The following is a 19,529-nucleotide window of genomic DNA, read 5'->3' as shown; positions in this document are numbered from 1 at the left end:
GGATATATGATGACATAATGTAACAACTCAGGTGAAGATGAAATATCGTAGTTGTGTATAATGGATAGGTTGTAATGCAAGTTTGCGTGAAGTCATGACGATTCTTTAAGAAAATAGAAAAAAGACCTTTTAGAATTATTATTGTCAGCCATCATATAACAGAGCTTAGTGCAGGGCTCATCACACACCATGTAGTGACTACCAATCTATAATCTAAATCTGTAATCAAAGCACGGTACCCATGAATAGGGGTCTCATAGCTGTGAATAATTCTACGTACACGCACTTGTAATAGATGAAATATGAAAAAAAAATGTACGGAAGATTCGTTATTTGTTTCACATCTAAACAGACCAACTTATTTCACTTCAGTCCTAGAATTATCAAGGTGGTAGGATGAGGGGGGGGGGGGGGGGGCTCAAACTCACCTCAGAAGTCCTTTAAAAAATACAGTTTTACCACTCTGAAACTTTCATTTGTTTTTTAATCTATACCAAAACTAACGTGTGAATCTCTAAATTTAATAGAAAGCATATCCATCCTCCAAATAGGTGTATTTGGTGAAGGGATTGAGCCTCACAAACTTACCTTATTAGATGTTTGTTTGTATGTTGTTGTTTGGGGTCTTTATCCGACTTCTATTTATATTTTCGGTACACAAAAAAGAAAAAAAAAGAAAAAAGGCAGTGACACGGCTCGGGCTGGTCCTCTCTTATAAGAGTGAGACATAGAATGAGGCCAGATAAAAATGACTGAAGGGAGCCCTCTACTGATAAGTAATGTCATAATCACCCTTCTATTCTAAAGGGATGGTACAGCGTTGGTTTAGATGTGGGTTCATGTTTTATATATATTTTTTTTAGGAGATAATTGAAAACCGCGTGAAGGAAATATGAATGAGCATACAATTCTAAGAAGAATTCAAAGTTTATTTGATAAAAATTAGTTTTGAAATGGATGATATATCCTAAATCAAAAGAGATCCTAATATAAGGTGCCAGTGGGACCCACCTTTTATTAGAACCACTTTGTTTTGCTATGGATATCTCATCTCAACCATTTCAAAATTGCTCTTCATTAAATAAACTTTAAATTCCGTTTAGAATGATGTGCTTTTTGATATTTCATATTATTGGTTTCTCATTATCTCACAAAAACTTCAAACCTGAATTCCTATTTTAATCACAACTATACCATTCCTTTAAATGTCTTTTGTGCAATCTAAAGTTTAATTTCAGGACAAATAACAAAAATGTACACATTCGATCAATTTTGGCATAACGTATATAAAATGTGTTGTATATCATTGTAACTTGCACAATAGCAGGATCAACAATGTTTCAACAAGTTCCAAGATAGTGTTTTGCTCTGAATAAAAAAAAAAAATTAATGTATGAGCAGTATTCTACAAACTGTTTGCAAAATTTTGAGCAAAAGTTTTGAAAGTTGCTGCAATGCCAAAGTGCAGTATTTGATTACGTCTAGAATCAAGTATGAAACTTTCAGAATTTGATTCTCATTTAATAGCTATAACGACATTTCAAACAATAATGTATGTGCTTTCACAATCACATATGAACAAGCAAAATCGTTTTCCAAATAATCATCATCTTCAGATTCCAATCACATTCATCTGATCGTCAAAAATATCGTAGTACTCATTATGATCAATATAGAAGTTATCATGGTCATCATTAGTGCCGTTGAACAGCCATTGTAATCATTGCCATTTTGGGACTATGATAATATAACCACATCATATTACTTGACTGGATGATTATTGATAAAGAAAATGGAAATAGATAACAGCACTAACACTTTTCACTTGTATGAAATGGGAAATAACGTAAATGGAGTGAGTGATGGTAGTTCAAAATCTCGTTAGAAAAGTTTGCAAGAAAAGCTTTCAGAGAAAAATTGAACAATTCTCAACAAGATGACTGTGTCCGTGAAAATAAAACCCGGGTGAAACAAATGAAATATATACCCTTGAAACCAAGTACACGAGGATTGATTATAAAGGAAACACTTTCAGGCAGTCATTGAATATAGGATAATGCAGTTGTTTATTGTCTTGCCAACTTTTGTAATAATACTTTCCTCGTGCAGCACAATCATTTTCTCTGTATATGGCGGATATGGCGATGTGGCCGATATGAAGTACTTTGTTATTAGAACCAAGCAGAGCTATGTTTCCACCATGCATGTGAGCAGTGTGGGATAATTTAAGTTTGCCCGACGTTGACTTTTAAATTGAAAAATATACAATAGTAAAATTATATTTTGTCTTTTGGAGTCGACTAAGAGAGAAGAATGCTCTAAAAATAATAGTACATGTATGTGCAATTCATACATAACCCCGCCTTTGTTCTAGCCAACAAATTACAAGTTTCTTGAAATATCCAACAATAATAATTGGTGTAACTGTAAATCATGACATGTGTGATCGAGAGTACAGCAACAAGTTTCGCACTCTTACACATGCACATACAATTATCTTACGCATAATATGCAGTAACTTGGAAAAGCAATTTGTGTATATATTCTATTGCAACAGAGTCAGTAATTTAGACTTTTTCTTTATCACAGAAATAGGCGAACATTTTACAGCACAAACTGATGATTAATATCTATTAAGTTTGTGCCCTAAACATGAATGAATATGTAAGACAAAGTTCATTAAATCACTCTACTCAATAGCCAGATCTACTTTATCAAAAGAAGATTGAACATTGGTCACTAACATTGACCATTGATAATGCTGCAAGAAAATTGTTGATATGCAACGATAAAGAAACAAGCACTCACCGTGATGAATGTAATAACATCATGGCTCTAGAACGTGCATGCAGGTGTGCAACATGTCTTGGATTAATGTCTGGTATTTTACGACTTAACTCAATTCAGAGAGTTCAAAGTATAAACAGATAATAGACAAAGAAGGTTGCTGAGGAATGCTCTTCACTATCACATCTCTACAGCCTTGAGTTTCATCTTATCGCATACTGTATGGATGAATTGTAGTAAGAAGATATGAATTCATTTGCTTATACTATCTCCGTATATCATCGTGAATCTCGGAATTTTCATGTTTCGTTTGTTATCAATCAGGTGGATTGGACCAAGTATGCCATGTGAGTAAATGTAAATCAAAGATTGCGAGCGAAATGAATTCCCCAAATTTCAATTCAGAGGGTGAGATGGTACCAGGACACATGCGCCAGTTTGTCACTGGCTTCATTAAACCCGTTTGGCTTAACGAGGATAGACGTCTGAAATATCTCGTTTTCTCAAATAGTCTGTGTTTCAAAATGATAGACAATGCAGTTAATTATCATTCTGAATCTTTGATATCTCTTCGAATACCCAGGATGCTTCTTAATTACGGTTGACACCTGGAGTGCAAACATTTTTCATTACTTTAGATGCGGGATTCTGATAGTTATTAGAGGCGACAGTTGATACGATGTATTTACGTATATTATTTAATTACGTTATAATAAGAAATACTTCTCAGTGGGGATGGAATAGTATTCAGCACTATTTAGCAGTATAACAATCAAGCAGTACAAGAAATGACGCAATCAAGTTCGATAGTACATATTTATTTGTTTGTTTTTTGTTCACAATCAGATATCATTTCTGCGAAATGTAAAAATAACTTGCCAACCCCCAAATGCCGGGCGTCCAGTGGCTGCTTTTGCTCGTCTTTTAGCAATGCCTTTTGAAGGACAACGATACTGATGAGTTATCTCACTGTAACAGCTAGGTGATGGTAGTATGACTGGTTTTCAACATACTGGTAATCGCTAACGCTGAACAACCTCAAAGTAATACCACAGAGTTACCCTTCACATCGTAGAGCCCCAAGTTGAATGTAACCCATCTCGCGTTTTCCTCCTGTGTCACCGAGACGCACATCCGTGACCGGAAGATACTCTTTCTGTGTGATGTCGCCGACGTCTGCACCTTTGCCGTTAGAATCGCAATTACACGCTCTGTCGGTCATGCACGACCTTGTCGTCCCGCACGCGCACATCGTGCTGTTGATCGGTGCTCCACCCCAGCTCTCGACGCGGTCTCCGTCGATGGTTACCCACCATGCATACGTTGTGCGTGTTACGTCGGAACGCACCATCAGAACTGAGCCGCGACAACGGTAGGCGATCCGCTGCGAACACGACTGCGACAAAGCGGTCAATGCTTTCAATTGTTTCTTAGATGCATCGTACTTAGGGTCTAGGCTGAACAGTCCGGGCTCCTCGTAGCCGCTGACCTCAAGCGACCGCATCTGGGAATGTCCTACAACCGTGTAGACTGCCGTAGTACCGTCTTTTCGAGTTTCCCTCTCGCATACAACGTTCACCAAGTTGCCGTTGCGAAGTGGGTCGACAGAATACAACGGTTCCTGGTCAGATAGCAACCCCATCTTATAGATTTCTGCGCAAGTTCTCGCATAGGGAGGCTGGGTTGGTGATGGGGGGATGGTAGGCGCTGGTCGGGTTGGTGCCCATGTTGGTGGCCTGGGTGGAGCTGGAGTGACGCGACCGTTGTAATGACGTCGAGGAAACGCAGTTGCGTGCGACGCCTGGGGACGTTTCCTCTCCCTGTAGTTTTCTCGACGTAATGGGTCAGGAACATACAACGCCGTCGGGCGCACGAAGCCAGGCACAGCTGCGGCATCACCTGCATCAAGCCCGAGTGCTCTCTCAACCTGCAGCATTCGTGCCTCAAGCGTTTTCAGTTTTTCAAAGGCAGTTGTGAGCTGTCTCTCTTGAGAAAAGTGAAAATAATCAAACATCTCGTACATTACCTGATTCTGCATATCGGCAATGTCTTGGACTGTATACGTCTGTCCCTTCACGTACTCGAACATGAAGAATATGGCGAACAGCGCACTACAGACCATTATTACTTTCTCCATGTTTTTCAGTTAAGTCGCACTAGCGGAAAAAAGAAACATCGACACAGTGTTGGTTTTCAAATATGTAAGCGTGATCGCAGTTCATCAACCATCACGTCATATACATCCGTTAGGACTGCTGAAAGCCAGAATGTTATAAAGGAAGAATGCAGTCCGTTTCGTTGACATAAGTACAAGGCGTAGGTTTCCATCACACACAGCAGGCGAAGCTTTCTGTCCTCTGAAAGCTACAGCGCCTTTCCCCTACAGACATTAAAAAATGTCTGGAGCAGAACTACGGAAATAAGACTGTCGTGACCACTCAGCGCTTGGGTTAAGAGCAGTCAGTTACAGCGTCATCTGTCGCGCGCTCTGATTCGTGGAAAAGTCTGCCCTCGCTGAAATGTCTCGGCAGGGCAGGTTTAATCCTGCTTGCCTGGCAAAGTCCCAATTAATTTTGTCTAGATCGACAGAGGTAATCAGGCCAATTATGAGCTCTACGGGATTTAACATACCAAAGCAGTTGATATCATCAAGCTCTTGAGGAGGCAAAGAATATTTCTCTGTTTGAATCAGCTTCACTTCACTTAATCTCCGCCACCTCATGGAGTGGTGCTAGAGTTGCGTAAATGGTGCACATAAACGTTCCTCTTGACTAATCACTAGTTCGGACGACTTTGAAACGTGATTAGGTCTTTTAAAGCACATTAAATGACTCATAATGAAAGCTGATGGTAAAGTCGTACATAATGTCCCTTTTTGTTGTTTTGCGCTTATACGTGTGCTCTAATGTTGTCATCAACCCACTGTCGTCTCTGACAATACTGTTCTCTCTCCGGACAACTGGTTGCTTTATATTTTCTTCTCTCATTTTCTTTTTCTATGGTCACATACTAGTTACAGCAATGTAAAATGTTACACCATCAACGGCAAAAATGAAGATGGCACCCTAGAGCAACGTAACACCTTGACGTTACTATCAATTTCTTGACACTTCACACACCTTTTACGCTTATCAATGCGCAGTCCAGATAAAACACCGCAACAACAACGACGACGAAAGAAATCGTTGCAGTTGTTCACACGAAGCATGGAGAATTTTCTCGCTAAGTCCTTGAACATATATTTGTGATGTCAATATGAGCGTGTCTTTGTTTTGTAAACTGATTAAAAGACAATGTGATATCGGAAAAAGACCGGGTCTTTGATCAGTGTTGATTGAAATCTAATTATCAGCCCGAATCCTTCTACAGCAACAGTTCTTATAAAGGCAGTCTTATACAATCAAGATGATTTTCACAGGTTAAACAATGCACTCTACACACATTCGTTTTTTCTTTAATATTCGATTGTATATATCACATGAAGCATAAGGGAGTGCTCGGAGGGCACTTACCTTACACAAGACAAAGAGGTAAATTTAATGGTAATGTTCAAATGAGAATGATTAAGAGTTGAAAAGGTAGTATTATTATATTGTATGTATAATCTTCCCAAAGTAATAAAGAAAAAATGTATTTGCTGCAATGATTTTTTTTTCTTTTACGTTGGTTGTTGGCATACATGCATCTGTGATTATTCACGTTTTGTTTCATATAGTTTTAGAATAAAGTACTACAGTACTTGCACAAAATCTATTGTCTTTTCGAGCTTCCTTTTTTTTTGGGGGGGGGGGGTGGGGTTAAGTCATTTTGGGACCGTTTTCTCTCGGCTTTCAAAAGTAACACAGCTCAAGGTCCACCTTTTTTTCAGTAATCCACACACCTTTATAGAAACCTGACGAATTGCATGCTGTTAGCAATCAAGAGATAGATTGGATTGTGTAAATGTGCGTGCAATATTGCGTAACTGTAGGGCGTGTCGTGAGATCGTCTGTAAAACACAATTTATAACACTTGGATATGACCATTTCAGTCATAGCTTTCTATATCCAGTTATCATAGGTTAGAAGATGAGAATCCTAAACTTTGTCTCGCATTTTTAAATGGAAATGATTTAGATGTTATGAGAAATGGAACTTCCAATCGAACCGGCAGAGCGTTATGTAAGCATATCCTACGAATAACGTGTCATCTAACATAAACACTGTTTTGTTTTGTTTTGTTTTGTTTTTGGTCTGTTTGTTTGTGTGTGTGTATGTGTGTGTGTGTGTGTGTGTGTGTGTGTGTGTGTGTGTGTGTGGTTTTTCGTTTTGTTTTGTTTCGTGGTTTTTTTTTTGCACCGTGCATACCAAACACAAATTCGATTTAGGTATGCCAACTCAGCCACAAAAGTTTCATACGATGTAAACCACTCTGACCTGAAATAACAACACGTCCTAACGACCATGAACTTGGCATGTTGTCGCGCTCGCGTAATTTGGGTAATACTTCTTGTGAGTCTCAGACTTTCATCGTTTGCTCGACGTGTTATCTATTATCGGCAATTTTCGTCAATCATCGGCTCATTTACAAATACCTTTCCCCACATCTCGGTTAGACAGGGTATGTTCTAAAGCCGTGCAGAGTTGAGACGCGTCTGGGTAATGTAGGGGACATGAAGCGAGCTTGTATGTAAGACTATACACGATAGGTGCGAACTCGTGAATAATCCAAACGTATTGATGACGACAATGATGATAGCGGTGCATGGTTGTGATGTTAGCAGTGATATCTCACCTTCATGTCATGTGTATGTTGTATCAATGATCAGTTTCTTATCTGTGGATGATTACGATCATGATTACCATAATATTTACAGACAAAATGGCTGTCGTTGCCCTGTCATCATCACCATCACCATCATGGTGATCATCGGCATCGTTTTATGGGTATATGGTTGTGCCCCAAGCCAGGATGTCGTCGCTTTCCGTCTCACGTCATTTCATCTCTCCCTCGATCTCTTTTTTTTTTCTCTCTCCATCTCTGTCTCTCTGCCCCTCGCCATATATATCGATTCCTTATTGTGAACATTATATTAACCTATAACACGTGTTGCAAGTGTTACGCTTTTATCTTTCAGCAAGAAGCTTGAACCCTGTGGGATTACAGATATATCTCTTGGTTGTTAATCACGTTTGCAAAAGACGCGTCCAAGGCATCGCTTTCCGTGTTAGAACAAACCGCTGAACTAGTCTATTTGAAGTGTCCAAGATAATCCGTAATCAAACCTTGACGTACAGTGTCTAGTCCAAGTACTGCTGTCCCTGACAGTGTCTGCAGGAAACTCGCATTGCCGGAAGTATCCGTGCTTGAATCATGTGGTATATATTGTCATTTTCCTTTCTGTTCCTTTCTTCTTCTTCTTTTTTTTTTTGATTATGCATTATCCTCGTGCCCGTAGTCTGTGGTGCAAGTGTATATGCAAAGCCACGCGCCAGATTGATTGTAATTGTGTCATCCCTTATTATAGCACTGAAAAGACAGTAATCAACAAACAAGCAATCCAGTTTACTACCTTTCAACCTCCAAAATTCACTGTGATAGACACCAATCGAGTAGCAGAACATTATTCTTAGGTAACAAAAGGATCAAGTTACATTATCATGATATCATTTGCCATTACACAAGCCTATATAATTCATAAATAGTACTGAGTATACATTGACACTCATACATAACAGGCATACACTTTACATACTCAAAGAGGGAGAAAGGGGGAGGGGTGGAAGAAGATAGAAATAGATGTGGAGAGTTAGGAAAGAAAATAGGTGTGTACAATCTTTGTGCGTGGTTCATTGTGTTTTGTTGCATTGCTCTGGTCAGGACATTTTCAACTAACGAAAAACAAAGAGGATGCTAACTTTTGTCAAATGCTATTCACATGTAGGTAGGACATTTTACGTTTTATTTGAACTTGGTGAGAGAGCCACAGACAGAAGACTGCCTAACGTCGGCATCCCTTCGCCGAATCTGCTCAATATTTTCTGCAAGCGGGTTGTAGCTGCAAATTGAGAAATGGCTTCGCAGCTTTTCACTCACGCAGGTCACGCGGAAACGCTGCGTCCGTTGCAGATTTTTGACAAGGTATTTCTCACGGCTTGATACGCACAGGTACCTATAAGGAATTAGGACTCTGCAGTGGTGACTCACCGTAATTTGTCTGAACAACTGTTTTAGCTAGATTTGGGAATAGTTCGAACATGTGCAGTACAAGGCAACGAAACAATGACAATTTTCTGACTCTCTCTGAAAGAAAGCAAAAGTAATAAATTGTCACCTTCAACATTTTTATTCGATAGACATGTAACCTCACTCCATGTAATAATACAAAAAATATCTCATTTTGCGCAGATCACAGTGACCACTAACGCCAGGTATCATTAATGGGTTAATGTCAGGCCTGTTACACAGGCCTTAACACAGATCAATGAATATAGTTCACAAGATCACAATGAACGAAATTTGTATTAATCACATCAGTTTTGGGTTTGTGAATATTGAAAGTGCAAAATATATTTTTAAGCATATCTGACTTTATATCTAAAGAACAGGAATATGTTTCGCCTGCTGTTATACAGATACAGAGCCTGCAGCACCCTAATCAATACCAAACACATGAGATTAAACATAAAGAGAATACATAATGCATTACTTGCATTACATTTGTTTCTAGATTTTGTAGCAGATTTTGTTGGTATACGTTTGTTTGTGAAGCCGTTCACATTTACTTTATCATGCTTTCGGAGTGCCTTCCCTCCTTTGCTCCTCCTTCATGCAGTTATTTCTTTCTTTTCTTCTACTGCCTTTTCCTTCATCTTTCTTCTTCCTCTGCAATCTTCTTCTTCTTCTTTTCTTCGTACTCCGCCCGTTTACTGCTAATATATTTGTATGATGATTGGAGTGACTTTGGGAGAAAGAAGTCAGATCATATCAGTTTATTCATTGTGCATTGTCTTTTAACGAGCATTTTATCTTACTTTACTTATGGAAATTGATATATGATAATTTTAGAAATGTATGAGTAATATAACGTATATTTTAATAATGTATTATTGATTATGTTCAAAGACATTTCAACTTTATTGTTATCAATGTGTAACCATGTCTTGAAAGTATGTTTTGTCAGTTGCAGCTTTATCCGTAAACTTTTATTTTTAAATGTTATGTATTGTATTTTTACGTTTTTACCCATCTGCAGAGCCCTCATTGAAAGCAGTTTTATAACTGACGTGGCTACCCTGATTAGATAAAACAGAAAATAATTACATGATTTCTCATTGAACACTAAAGCATTTCTGTGATTTGTTATCCTTTCTGGTAATTGTTTTTCTCTCTTTGTTCTGTGCATTCAAAAATGTTATGTTTGTTTTGTCTTAATATGCATAAATGATGTCCTTCTGTACCTAGTTCGTAAGAGGAGTCTGTATTACATGTGTATGTGCGTGGTTTGTGTTGAGATTTCTTTTGTTTCACCTGTTTGTAACTCATCTGTATTGTGACTGTTGGTAGCACAATGTTACGAGCAGAAGATTATTGCGTATCTTAAAACAGGAGGTTGTCGTGGCTGCAAGGTGCAATGCCACATCATTAGAGCACTGATCTCTTCAAGAGTTTGAGAATTTGATTGCCATTGATTATGACTGCAAACGCCCTTCAATAGCTTGTTGACAAGATTGTGAATAAAACGAGGTATGGAGATAGACAAAAAAAGAGATAAGTAAGTAGTTAAATAGATAGTCAGATAGATGGAAGGGAGAAAGAGAGATGAAAAGAGGAGATGGACGAGGACAGGTGGTTGGGAAGGAAGGAGCATGTAATTGGCAAGGGGAATCAGCGGAACACCTATCATAACACCACCCTCATCTTTCATCTCCCAATTTTATGTCTTCCCCAAGTAACTCTAGTGACTTCGTATATGGGATGCAAAATTATGCGCATAAGCCGACAATCTGTTCAAAGGGGCGATTGTGCATTGCACGGACTGTAAAGTTTTAAGCTCCCACTGTTACCATGGAGACAGCCGCGAGTCTGATGACTGGGTGAGGATATCGCCTGAATTTGTTTACAAGTTGCCGCGTGAGTGAATCACATGAAATGGGGTGGGGATATAAACAGGATATTTATAATAAGCTTTCCGAAGAACATTTGACTGACAAGGCAATATAGGAAATCCGTCGTACTAATCAGTGCAATACACTGACGTCAAAGAGAGAGTACTATCAAAATTTAGAAAGCTTGTATTCAAGAGAAACTGACAAATTTACCTAAAAAAATCGAAGAAGATCTGTGATTTGACTTGAAATAAATTCCACTGTGACGTTGAATCACATTGGGCATATCAATTTAAAACCCCGAAAAGTAAGGTATAAATTGTTGGAATAACTCCTCCCCATAGTCGGTGTGATAGAAGCTAATCTGATTATCGATAACCACCTGAGAGTATTCAAAGGCGGCATTTTCTAGTTAGGCCTACTATTTGGTGGCTGTCACCATGACTACCTAGCTAAGATTGTATAACCTTTTTTGGCGATGTAGCTCAGGAGGAGTAGGTAGGCCTTCAGCTGTCAAGCCCAAAGATCATAGCGGGCAGGCCGACTGACGGCAGGAAACAATCCTGAGCCTGATCATGTGATCCAAAAGTGGGCGCGCTTGCATTGAGAGAAAATAAGAGTGTGAAGAACTCATCTAACATTGTTAACTACGAAAAAAAAGCGGAAACAATCCATGTCGCCTTGTAAGACTGCCTGACCGATGCGGATATGCCTGGTCATATGATTCTAGACAGGGCCTCGTTATTCCAATTATCACTCTTTCGTCAGCTGCTAGAAAAATCTCACTCTTGGCTTATTTTCAAAACATCTGTTTGCTAGAACATTTGGTATGACACATAACGTTCGTTGCAAGGCAGCATGTTTTCACTGTGAATTGTTTGCTGCATTCGCATTCAAACACATTTGTTAAAAAGGGATAGTACAGTTTTGGTGGAGATGAGAATTGGGTTTTTAACTTTTTGCGAAATACTAAGAAAACACTTATGATATAGTACAGAACATGCCATTTTTAGAGGAATTCAAAGTTTATTTGACGAAAATCGGGTTTGGAATGACTGAAACATCAAAAAACAAAGTAAAACAAAGCGATCGTAATAAAGTGTGGGTCCCACACTTTATCAGAATCGCTCTTTTTGATATCTCAGCCATTTCAAAACCAATTTTCATCAAATAAACGTTGAATTCCTCATAGAACGACATGCTCTTTCACATTTTATAAGAGGTTTCTCATTATCTCACCAAAAATGTTAGAAACCTGAAATTAGGTCTCAACCATAACTGTACAATCCCTTTAAACATTGTAAAGATTTTACCCCAGCACAATAGTACAGTAGATCTATTAATTTTCTTTACACTCATGAAATCGGCGCTCCGTTGCATTTTGCTATGAAGAGAGGATACAATAAAGTATAAAATGCTAGATAACATTGTCCTCCTTTTAACTGAACTATGAATTAGGATAATATATTGACTGATTACGTAGGTAAGGTAATGGTGGAAGAATGAATGGATATATCGAGAAAGGGGCGGATAAAGCGACTGCGGACTGTGTGCCTAGAATAGCTGACTTATGAGATGATCGCTCCCCCAAGTATGCTTCTTAATTTGTCTCCAATATACACTTGCAGTAGATCATTTCAAAGACATCAAAATAATGTAGTAAACGGCAACAATCATTCAATCAATCAACCACCATTCAGCAACAATCATATCGGCTTTTCACTGTTATTGTCCTCAACTAAAAGGGGCGACTACAACAATTAAAAATGATAAGAACATCAAAAACAAACAAACACACAAACAAAACAAAACAGACTTTCGTAGTTTGTCATGACCGTATGGTGACTTCTTACACACATTGCATTAACCACATGGAGTTCTACGCATAATATAATAATGTAATAACCTGTGGACTTGAATCACAAGGGTCGTGATAATATAAAGTCAAGACGTCCGAAGATGTTCGTCCCAAACATTTACGCACGTCGCACTCGGAAATCCCGCACACTATAAGTACTGTACGTACGTACGTATAAGAGTATACGTACGCCACGTACTGTTATGCACAAGAAAGGCCGCCGGCTGTTGTGGCAGCCCGCGGCCCGAACTAGAAGTTGTTTACAGGATTGACAGCGCGTATAGTAGCGCGTGACGCACTTGTAACAACTGATTGAGTGCGCACTGCTCGTGTAAAACATTGTGACGTACGTCAGGCCAGGGAGGTGGAAGAGAGACTCTTCTTAGTGCTTACCCGAAGAAAATAATGCACGCCCACGTGACTCATTTCAGCGCTTCCAATTGGCTACATTCTTGAACCCATTTTATAATATCACGTAATCACTTGTGCCTGTTATGACTATATGCACTAGTACAACAACTCATTCGTCTTTATTTCTCTATAATCTTACTCTTCATCCCTTATCTCTTGTATGCAATAAATATGTCCTAGAATCAAGGCAGGTCATTTGGCGTCTTAAATCAGAATGTTTCATATTCTGTAATGATTCAATATACCTGTATAATCACTATGTGAGATTCCTTTCATGTTGGATTTGTACTGACTGCAATGTTAGGCCTTGTATCTGCCCGTGGATGGTGATTGTTCTCATTTTAGGTATAGACTAATAAATCAATCAAGTCAAATGTTGACTGTTAGCACTGTCATGACTGCAGGATATTAAAGTGAAAATCCATTCGATGTCAAATTTGACATCAATAACCCATTAATAGACTACAGTCAGGTGAACACAATTCAAACAGAACAAAATTAAACAGCGAATGTAACGGTGAATGTAAGATATATCAACATTTCTTCTGTTTGCTTGACTTTTCCAAGCAGTCGCGACCTCATTGGTAACAAATAAGATGTTAAAGAGGAAATCCAATCCAGTAAGGGGTCTGATAAAAAAGAGTAAAATCTTACGAGTTCAACGGTAAATCGGATGATAAATAAGGAAGTTATGACATTTTGAAGGTTTGCTAATTTCTGCAAAACAGTTCTTGTTCAGTGGATCTGAATATGCAAATGAGTGAGCCAACCATGTCATACCTTCACAATTTCCATTGATCGTGTGAAGAAAAAAAAAGAATGACGAAAATTCAATGTTTCTGTCATTGAAGTCTGAAACATGACGTTATTCCTGGTTGAATAACTTTAGAATAGTGATCAGTTAGACATATGAGGATTTGAGCCTCAGGCATAATTGCGTTTGAATGAAAAACAGGAATTTTAAGAATTTTATGTACAGTTGTGAGGGAATGACATGCATGGTCACTATTTTATTTACTTATTGATTTATTTATTTTATTGTATTTTACTTTAATTATTATTATTATTATTATATATTTATTTATTTATTATTATTATTATTATTTTTTTTATTTATTATTTTTTTTTTTTGGGGGGGGGGACTTTCTAACGGCGTTTTCCTAACACTATCCCCCTCCTCGACAATCACTGTCCCAGTGATTATTACTACCACTTTTAAATCTAGTGTTGAGCTTTTGATGATTTCCCAAATGATTACTTTACTGTAATCAAGAAAAATAGCCTTGTTTTGAAATGATCCAAAAAAAAAAAAAATCAATGACGTTTAATTCTACAACCTTTCTTTCGTTTGTATATTCATATTGACTGTTCAAAAACTGTTTCCCCCCCCAAAAAAAAAAGAGAAAAAGATAGCAAAATTTCAAAATGTCATAACTTCCTTATTTTTCATCCGATTTTGATTAAATTTTGTACCGTTGAACTTGTAACATTTTACTCTTTCTTACAAGAGTAACTAATATTTGGAGTGGAGTTTTCCCCTTTAATTATCATGATCCCACTCGCTTGCAAAAAAAAAAAGTTTTCGTTAAAAAATCATTTTGTGACACAAACTCGAGAAAAGAAGCAATCATTCTTAGAAATATCTTTGTGAATTAGCAGTGGTGACTTTTCACAAGGTAGGGATGAAGTGGCTAATTGTAGAAATAGACTTCACATTTTTTCATGTACCGGTTGATCGTAATTATCACGACCGATATCATTACCATTTCGCAAAAATATGCGAACTTATGAAATTTCGCGACTTCCTTGTCTGCTTGACCGATATATACAAAACTGGCATTGGTCTGTTTACTAGCCTGCTAGTTTCAAGCTCATCATGAATTGGATTGCCATTTGAATTTCAGGTATCTTCATCATCTGTTGTCATCATTTCTTCATCAGTCAGCGTCGATCCTGGTAGTCACCGCCGCGGTCATCATGTCGTTAAATGTGTCGTCGATGCGTTCGTGAGCCTAAAGTTCATTACAGCTAAGTTTGATAAGGCTAAATTAGCCTTTTCAAACTTAGCTGTAATGAACTTAATTGATGACACAGTCAGCACTCGCACAATCAAAGGTCATTGTCACAAACACCAACACAATCAGAAGAAACAGCATCATCGATAGCAATCGACATCAACTTAACTAAAAGGAGGCCAATAATTACGCCAACTCACACACGGTCACCGAAAAGTTGTCTCAACAGCAGCACAGGCAATTGTGACTTAAATCACCACGACCTTGATCGCAACAATCTTGGTCAACGCTATCACAACTATCAATTAAATTATCGAGAAATACCGAAGAGAAACACTTCATAATGATCATGACTTCATAAAGCATGAAATTTTATTACATTTTCGTAAAAATACATGTACAATGGCATATAACAACGTCAAGCGCAGAACTGTTGAGGCTAATGCACACAAAGCATTATTACATCTATATATGGATATTTAAGGAAGGACAGGTATAATTATGTTCAATCTCTGGTATTTCGTTTTGAACAGTTGTCGACTTGGAAAAAAATGTTTTTTTTTTCCATGAAACTCAAGGATGTGAGTATTGAACATTCACAGCAGAGTCTAAAACATCTGTACATTTGGAATATATTATTACAACATACAACGAAACTCAGAGTTTATGTTGATGCGCACGTCCACGCTGCTGGCATAATTCTATACTCTCTTTCTCATTGATGTCAAAGATGTATAAAACGCATAAGACATTATTCACACACATCGTATACTGAAATTCTGTCTTTTGCTTTCTTGTTGTCTTTTTTCCTTATGAGTATCAGAATGTAACGCATTTCTAAATGTGTGAATAGAATCGAACGGTAGTGAGGAAGACTAAAAGACACTTTGTAATCCTCACAGCTGGTACTCTTTGGGTTTAGTTTGGCATCCAACCAGCTCCGGAGCTAAAGTCTGGCATTAAGCACACACTTCAACCGTCATCCTGGATGCTGCGACTCGACATAGGTTTCCCAGATGTTTCCCGAAAGAAGTAATTTGGTGCCAACTCCACCCAGTATACGTCATAATAAGATGTGTTACCATGTAATAGATTTTCGGGAGTGGGGTGGCGGGGGGGGGGGGGTAAGAATGATAACTGGGAACATGAGACATGAACTCTGCTTAGGAAAAAGAAACAAGGAAGGATTATTCAAGAAGGTAAAATATATTTCAAAAGAAGTAGGCTATGTGCACGCATCGTCGCAAGTTGGATATGGTTGGATAATACGCAATATATGCATATACCTATGTCTGTGTATTACGAGGATTTATAAAACCTTTCTCATCATCAACGCCATGAGTTTATTTTCCTCGATTGTAACGTGCTTAATCTTCATCAATTTTCAATATTTGTCCTTATGACTACTTATTCTTACTATGTAGTCATTATTCTATATATGTAGCATTAGTAATATCACTATTGTAACTGTCATTTCAATTTCTATGTTCATCGATTTTCAACGTCATCAATATAATATATTTTCTTCTCTGTTCACTTCAATTGCAACCGAGAGTATGAAAAGAAATAGTCGTGACTGATTCCTCGTGAAGTAAAGCCACTCCGGGTTCGATAAGAAATAGCAAAATGTTTTTTTTTTTCTTCGTATAACCTCATTATATACCGAGTACATTAATCACTGTTCATAACCATCCTATGTTAGCTGTTACAGATTATTAGTAGCTGCAAATGATGTGCGCATGTAATTTAGACAACATTCATATTACAAAATAGGACAAAATATGATACCAAATATCATGCCAACGCAGCATGTGCTATAAACCTGAACAAAGGATCAAACGTACAATGACATGCTTACTACGCTGGCTCAGCTGTCCAATATGGCAGCATATTACGACAATGTCATCAACTGTATTCGGCTCATGCCTATGATTCATCACATCAGTGTTTTACATACTGCGGCAAACGTGTGATAGCACTGATTGACCACTGAATGGGAAAAGAAAATTAGACAGCAAGTTTTGGATTTTGTTCTCCGAGATCGAAATGTTGGCAATAGTTCTAATTCCTTTACAGACTATGAATTCATTGAATAATGGATTAGTGGTCAGTAGTGCCTATACCGTGTGTGTGCATATGTAAGGACTATTACAATGTCAAGAATACATCATTCTGCACATGCATACATTGATGATGGTAAATGGTCAGCAGCATGTTGAGTGCAATCCTGCGAAAAAAAACAAAAACAAAAACGAGCCATCATGCTGGGTACTATATGAAAAATGGTTCCACAATGTGTGTGGAATGACACGGACTATCAACCATTGCCAGTCTAAGTATAGAGGATTGTTATGCCACTGATGACATAATCCCTGTTAGGGTTTAGGACAAAAGACTCTGGCGTCTGTCTCTTCCATCAGCGCTCTATCTTTCCTGTCTCTACATCTTATCTTTAATACAATGGTTAGGAACAGATGAATGAAAAAAAAAATACAAAAACATCAGTAACACCTTGAAGTTATACTATCGAAGTCTGATTTTATGACATTCTGAATATTGCGATAAAGCATTAGTGAAGGGCAAAAAGATAAATGACGAAAACGACTCCAATGTCATCTCTAAGTTATGATGGATACAAAAGGACTTTAAGAGATATATTCACAAGATAAAGAGGTTTGTTAATAGCCTGATAATGTCTTCAAACATTTCTTCGTAAAGTAAATACGATTTACAGGAAGTAATCTCTTCTTTCCTTGTCTATGCATATCTGTTTAAACAATCAGACAAGTTTGTATTGATCGTCAATGCTTTTCTTTTCTAAATAGCCGATATCTCAATCATCATATACCCAGTTTGTAAATCACTTTTGAGTACAAAAACGCACTCATATACACACGTACATAAATCAGCCCTCACATCTCAGCGGTCCGAGCAGAAGGTTCCCTGTCTCCTTCTTCCCTCCTGTATCGCCAAGACGAACGTCAGTGACTGGAAGCAGTTCCTTTTCGGTGATGTCTCCGGAATCAGTCAGGAATGCCTTTGGATTCGAATCACAGTTGCACATTCCTCCCCCCTGGCAGCTACCGTCCACGCCGCAGGCACACATGCCACTATTTGCTGGAGCACCTCCCCAGCTCTCAACACGATCTCCGTTGATGTCCTCCCAGAAACCGTATGTCTCACCCGATCTCGCTCTCGACATCAGTACCGCTCCACGACATCTGTACTCGATGAACTGTGAGCAGGTCTCCGATGCTTCTGTTAGAGCTCGTAGTTGTTTGGTGGAGGCGTTGTACACAGGGCCGAGACTGAATTCCCCGGGAGCTTCGAAACCTCTCACTTTCAGTCTCTCCATTTTGGAATGGTTAACCAGGGTAAACATTTTCACACTTCCGTCACCCTGAACTACCTGCTCACATTGGACGTTAAAGAATTTATTTTTACGGAGAGGATCGATTGAGTATGTGGTCTGGCTGGCTGTCCACATGCCTCGTTCAAAGATTTCGTTGCATGTCGCTGGATTTGGCGGCTGTGTCGGCGCAGGTGTAGTCGTGGCGATCGTTGTCGGTGCCGTCGTGGGTGCTGTTGTCGGACGAGTCGTTGGTTTTGTGCGTCGTATCGGAGGTCGTCGACTAGGTCGCACTGGACGCCTCCGGGGAGGGGGTGTTTCGGGTCTCGGCGGGTCTGTGGCCATGTTCAAGGGGTTCCGGTTTGGCTGTCTTGGTCTTACTGGTGGTTGTCGTGTCCGCGATACAGGTACTGTCGGCGCAACAGGTGCATCTATTTCTTGCACTGCAGGTGCGTCGGTAGGTCTCCCTTCCCTGTAAATCCCTAGAGCCTGCATGACTCCTATCCACCGCATGCTGTTCTAAAGGCAAGTCGGCATGTATGGACGGCTTTATGATAACCTTTCCAAGGCACGGTAAGTGGCGAAGGAAAATTATATACATTCCATTATGTTCGCGGAAGTTCCCTGTATACAAAGTCTGGCCGGTGACATCCCCCGTGGAACACACCATAACACACTTAAATGAAAATTGTTCACACGACAGTATCGCGGGAAATTTCTGGAGAGTCGTCGAGTCATACGTCTTTTTACACCAATCAAGGGCACGCTCTCATGCAAGGGTCCCACGCAGGTCACTGTCCTGATTCTTGATTGGGCGTTAGAGTTGCTCCCCGTCAGCGAAGCTTTCGTGGCGCCCCGTTAAGACCCACAACCTGGCAATTTACCAATTAATTATGACACATATTAGATTAGATTCTGGCAATAGAAATGTCAGAAGTGAATAAATTTGCAAATTCCTTTCAAAGGAATTATGAATTCTGATGGAAAGAGTCAACTCGCGCTGAAACACAAGTTAGAAAATT

The 19,529-nt window shown here is 38.8% G+C and overlaps 2 protein-coding genes across 2 annotated transcripts; both read right to left on the bottom strand.

Moving 5' to 3' along the window:
* Positions 1-3,843: 3,843 nt before the first annotated feature.
* LOC139716222 (contactin-associated protein-like 2) lies at positions 3,844-5,122 on the bottom strand. The gene has a single exon (XM_071627786.1). The coding sequence runs from the start codon at positions 4,922-4,924 to the stop codon at positions 3,845-3,847; it is 1,080 nt and encodes a 359-aa protein (XP_071483887.1). The 5' UTR covers positions 4,925-5,122; the 3' UTR covers position 3,844.
* A 12,779-nt stretch (positions 5,123-17,901) lies between these two features.
* LOC139716274 (neurexin-4-like) lies at positions 17,902-19,020 on the bottom strand. The gene has a single exon (XM_071627842.1). The coding sequence runs from the start codon at positions 19,018-19,020 to the stop codon at positions 18,064-18,066; it is 957 nt and encodes a 318-aa protein (XP_071483943.1). The 3' UTR covers positions 17,902-18,063.
* Positions 19,021-19,529: the final 509 nt, after the last annotated feature.

The sequence above is a fragment of the Diadema antillarum genome, unplaced genomic scaffold, assembly GCF_040938485.1.
Source record: "Diadema antillarum isolate AM-2024a unplaced genomic scaffold, OU_Dant_1.0 scf00000063, whole genome shotgun sequence".
NCBI lineage: Eukaryota > Metazoa > Echinodermata > Echinoidea > Diadematoida > Diadematidae > Diadema > Diadema antillarum.
Note: the sequence above shows the minus strand (reverse complement) of the source record. Positions and strands in the feature narration are given on the sequence as shown.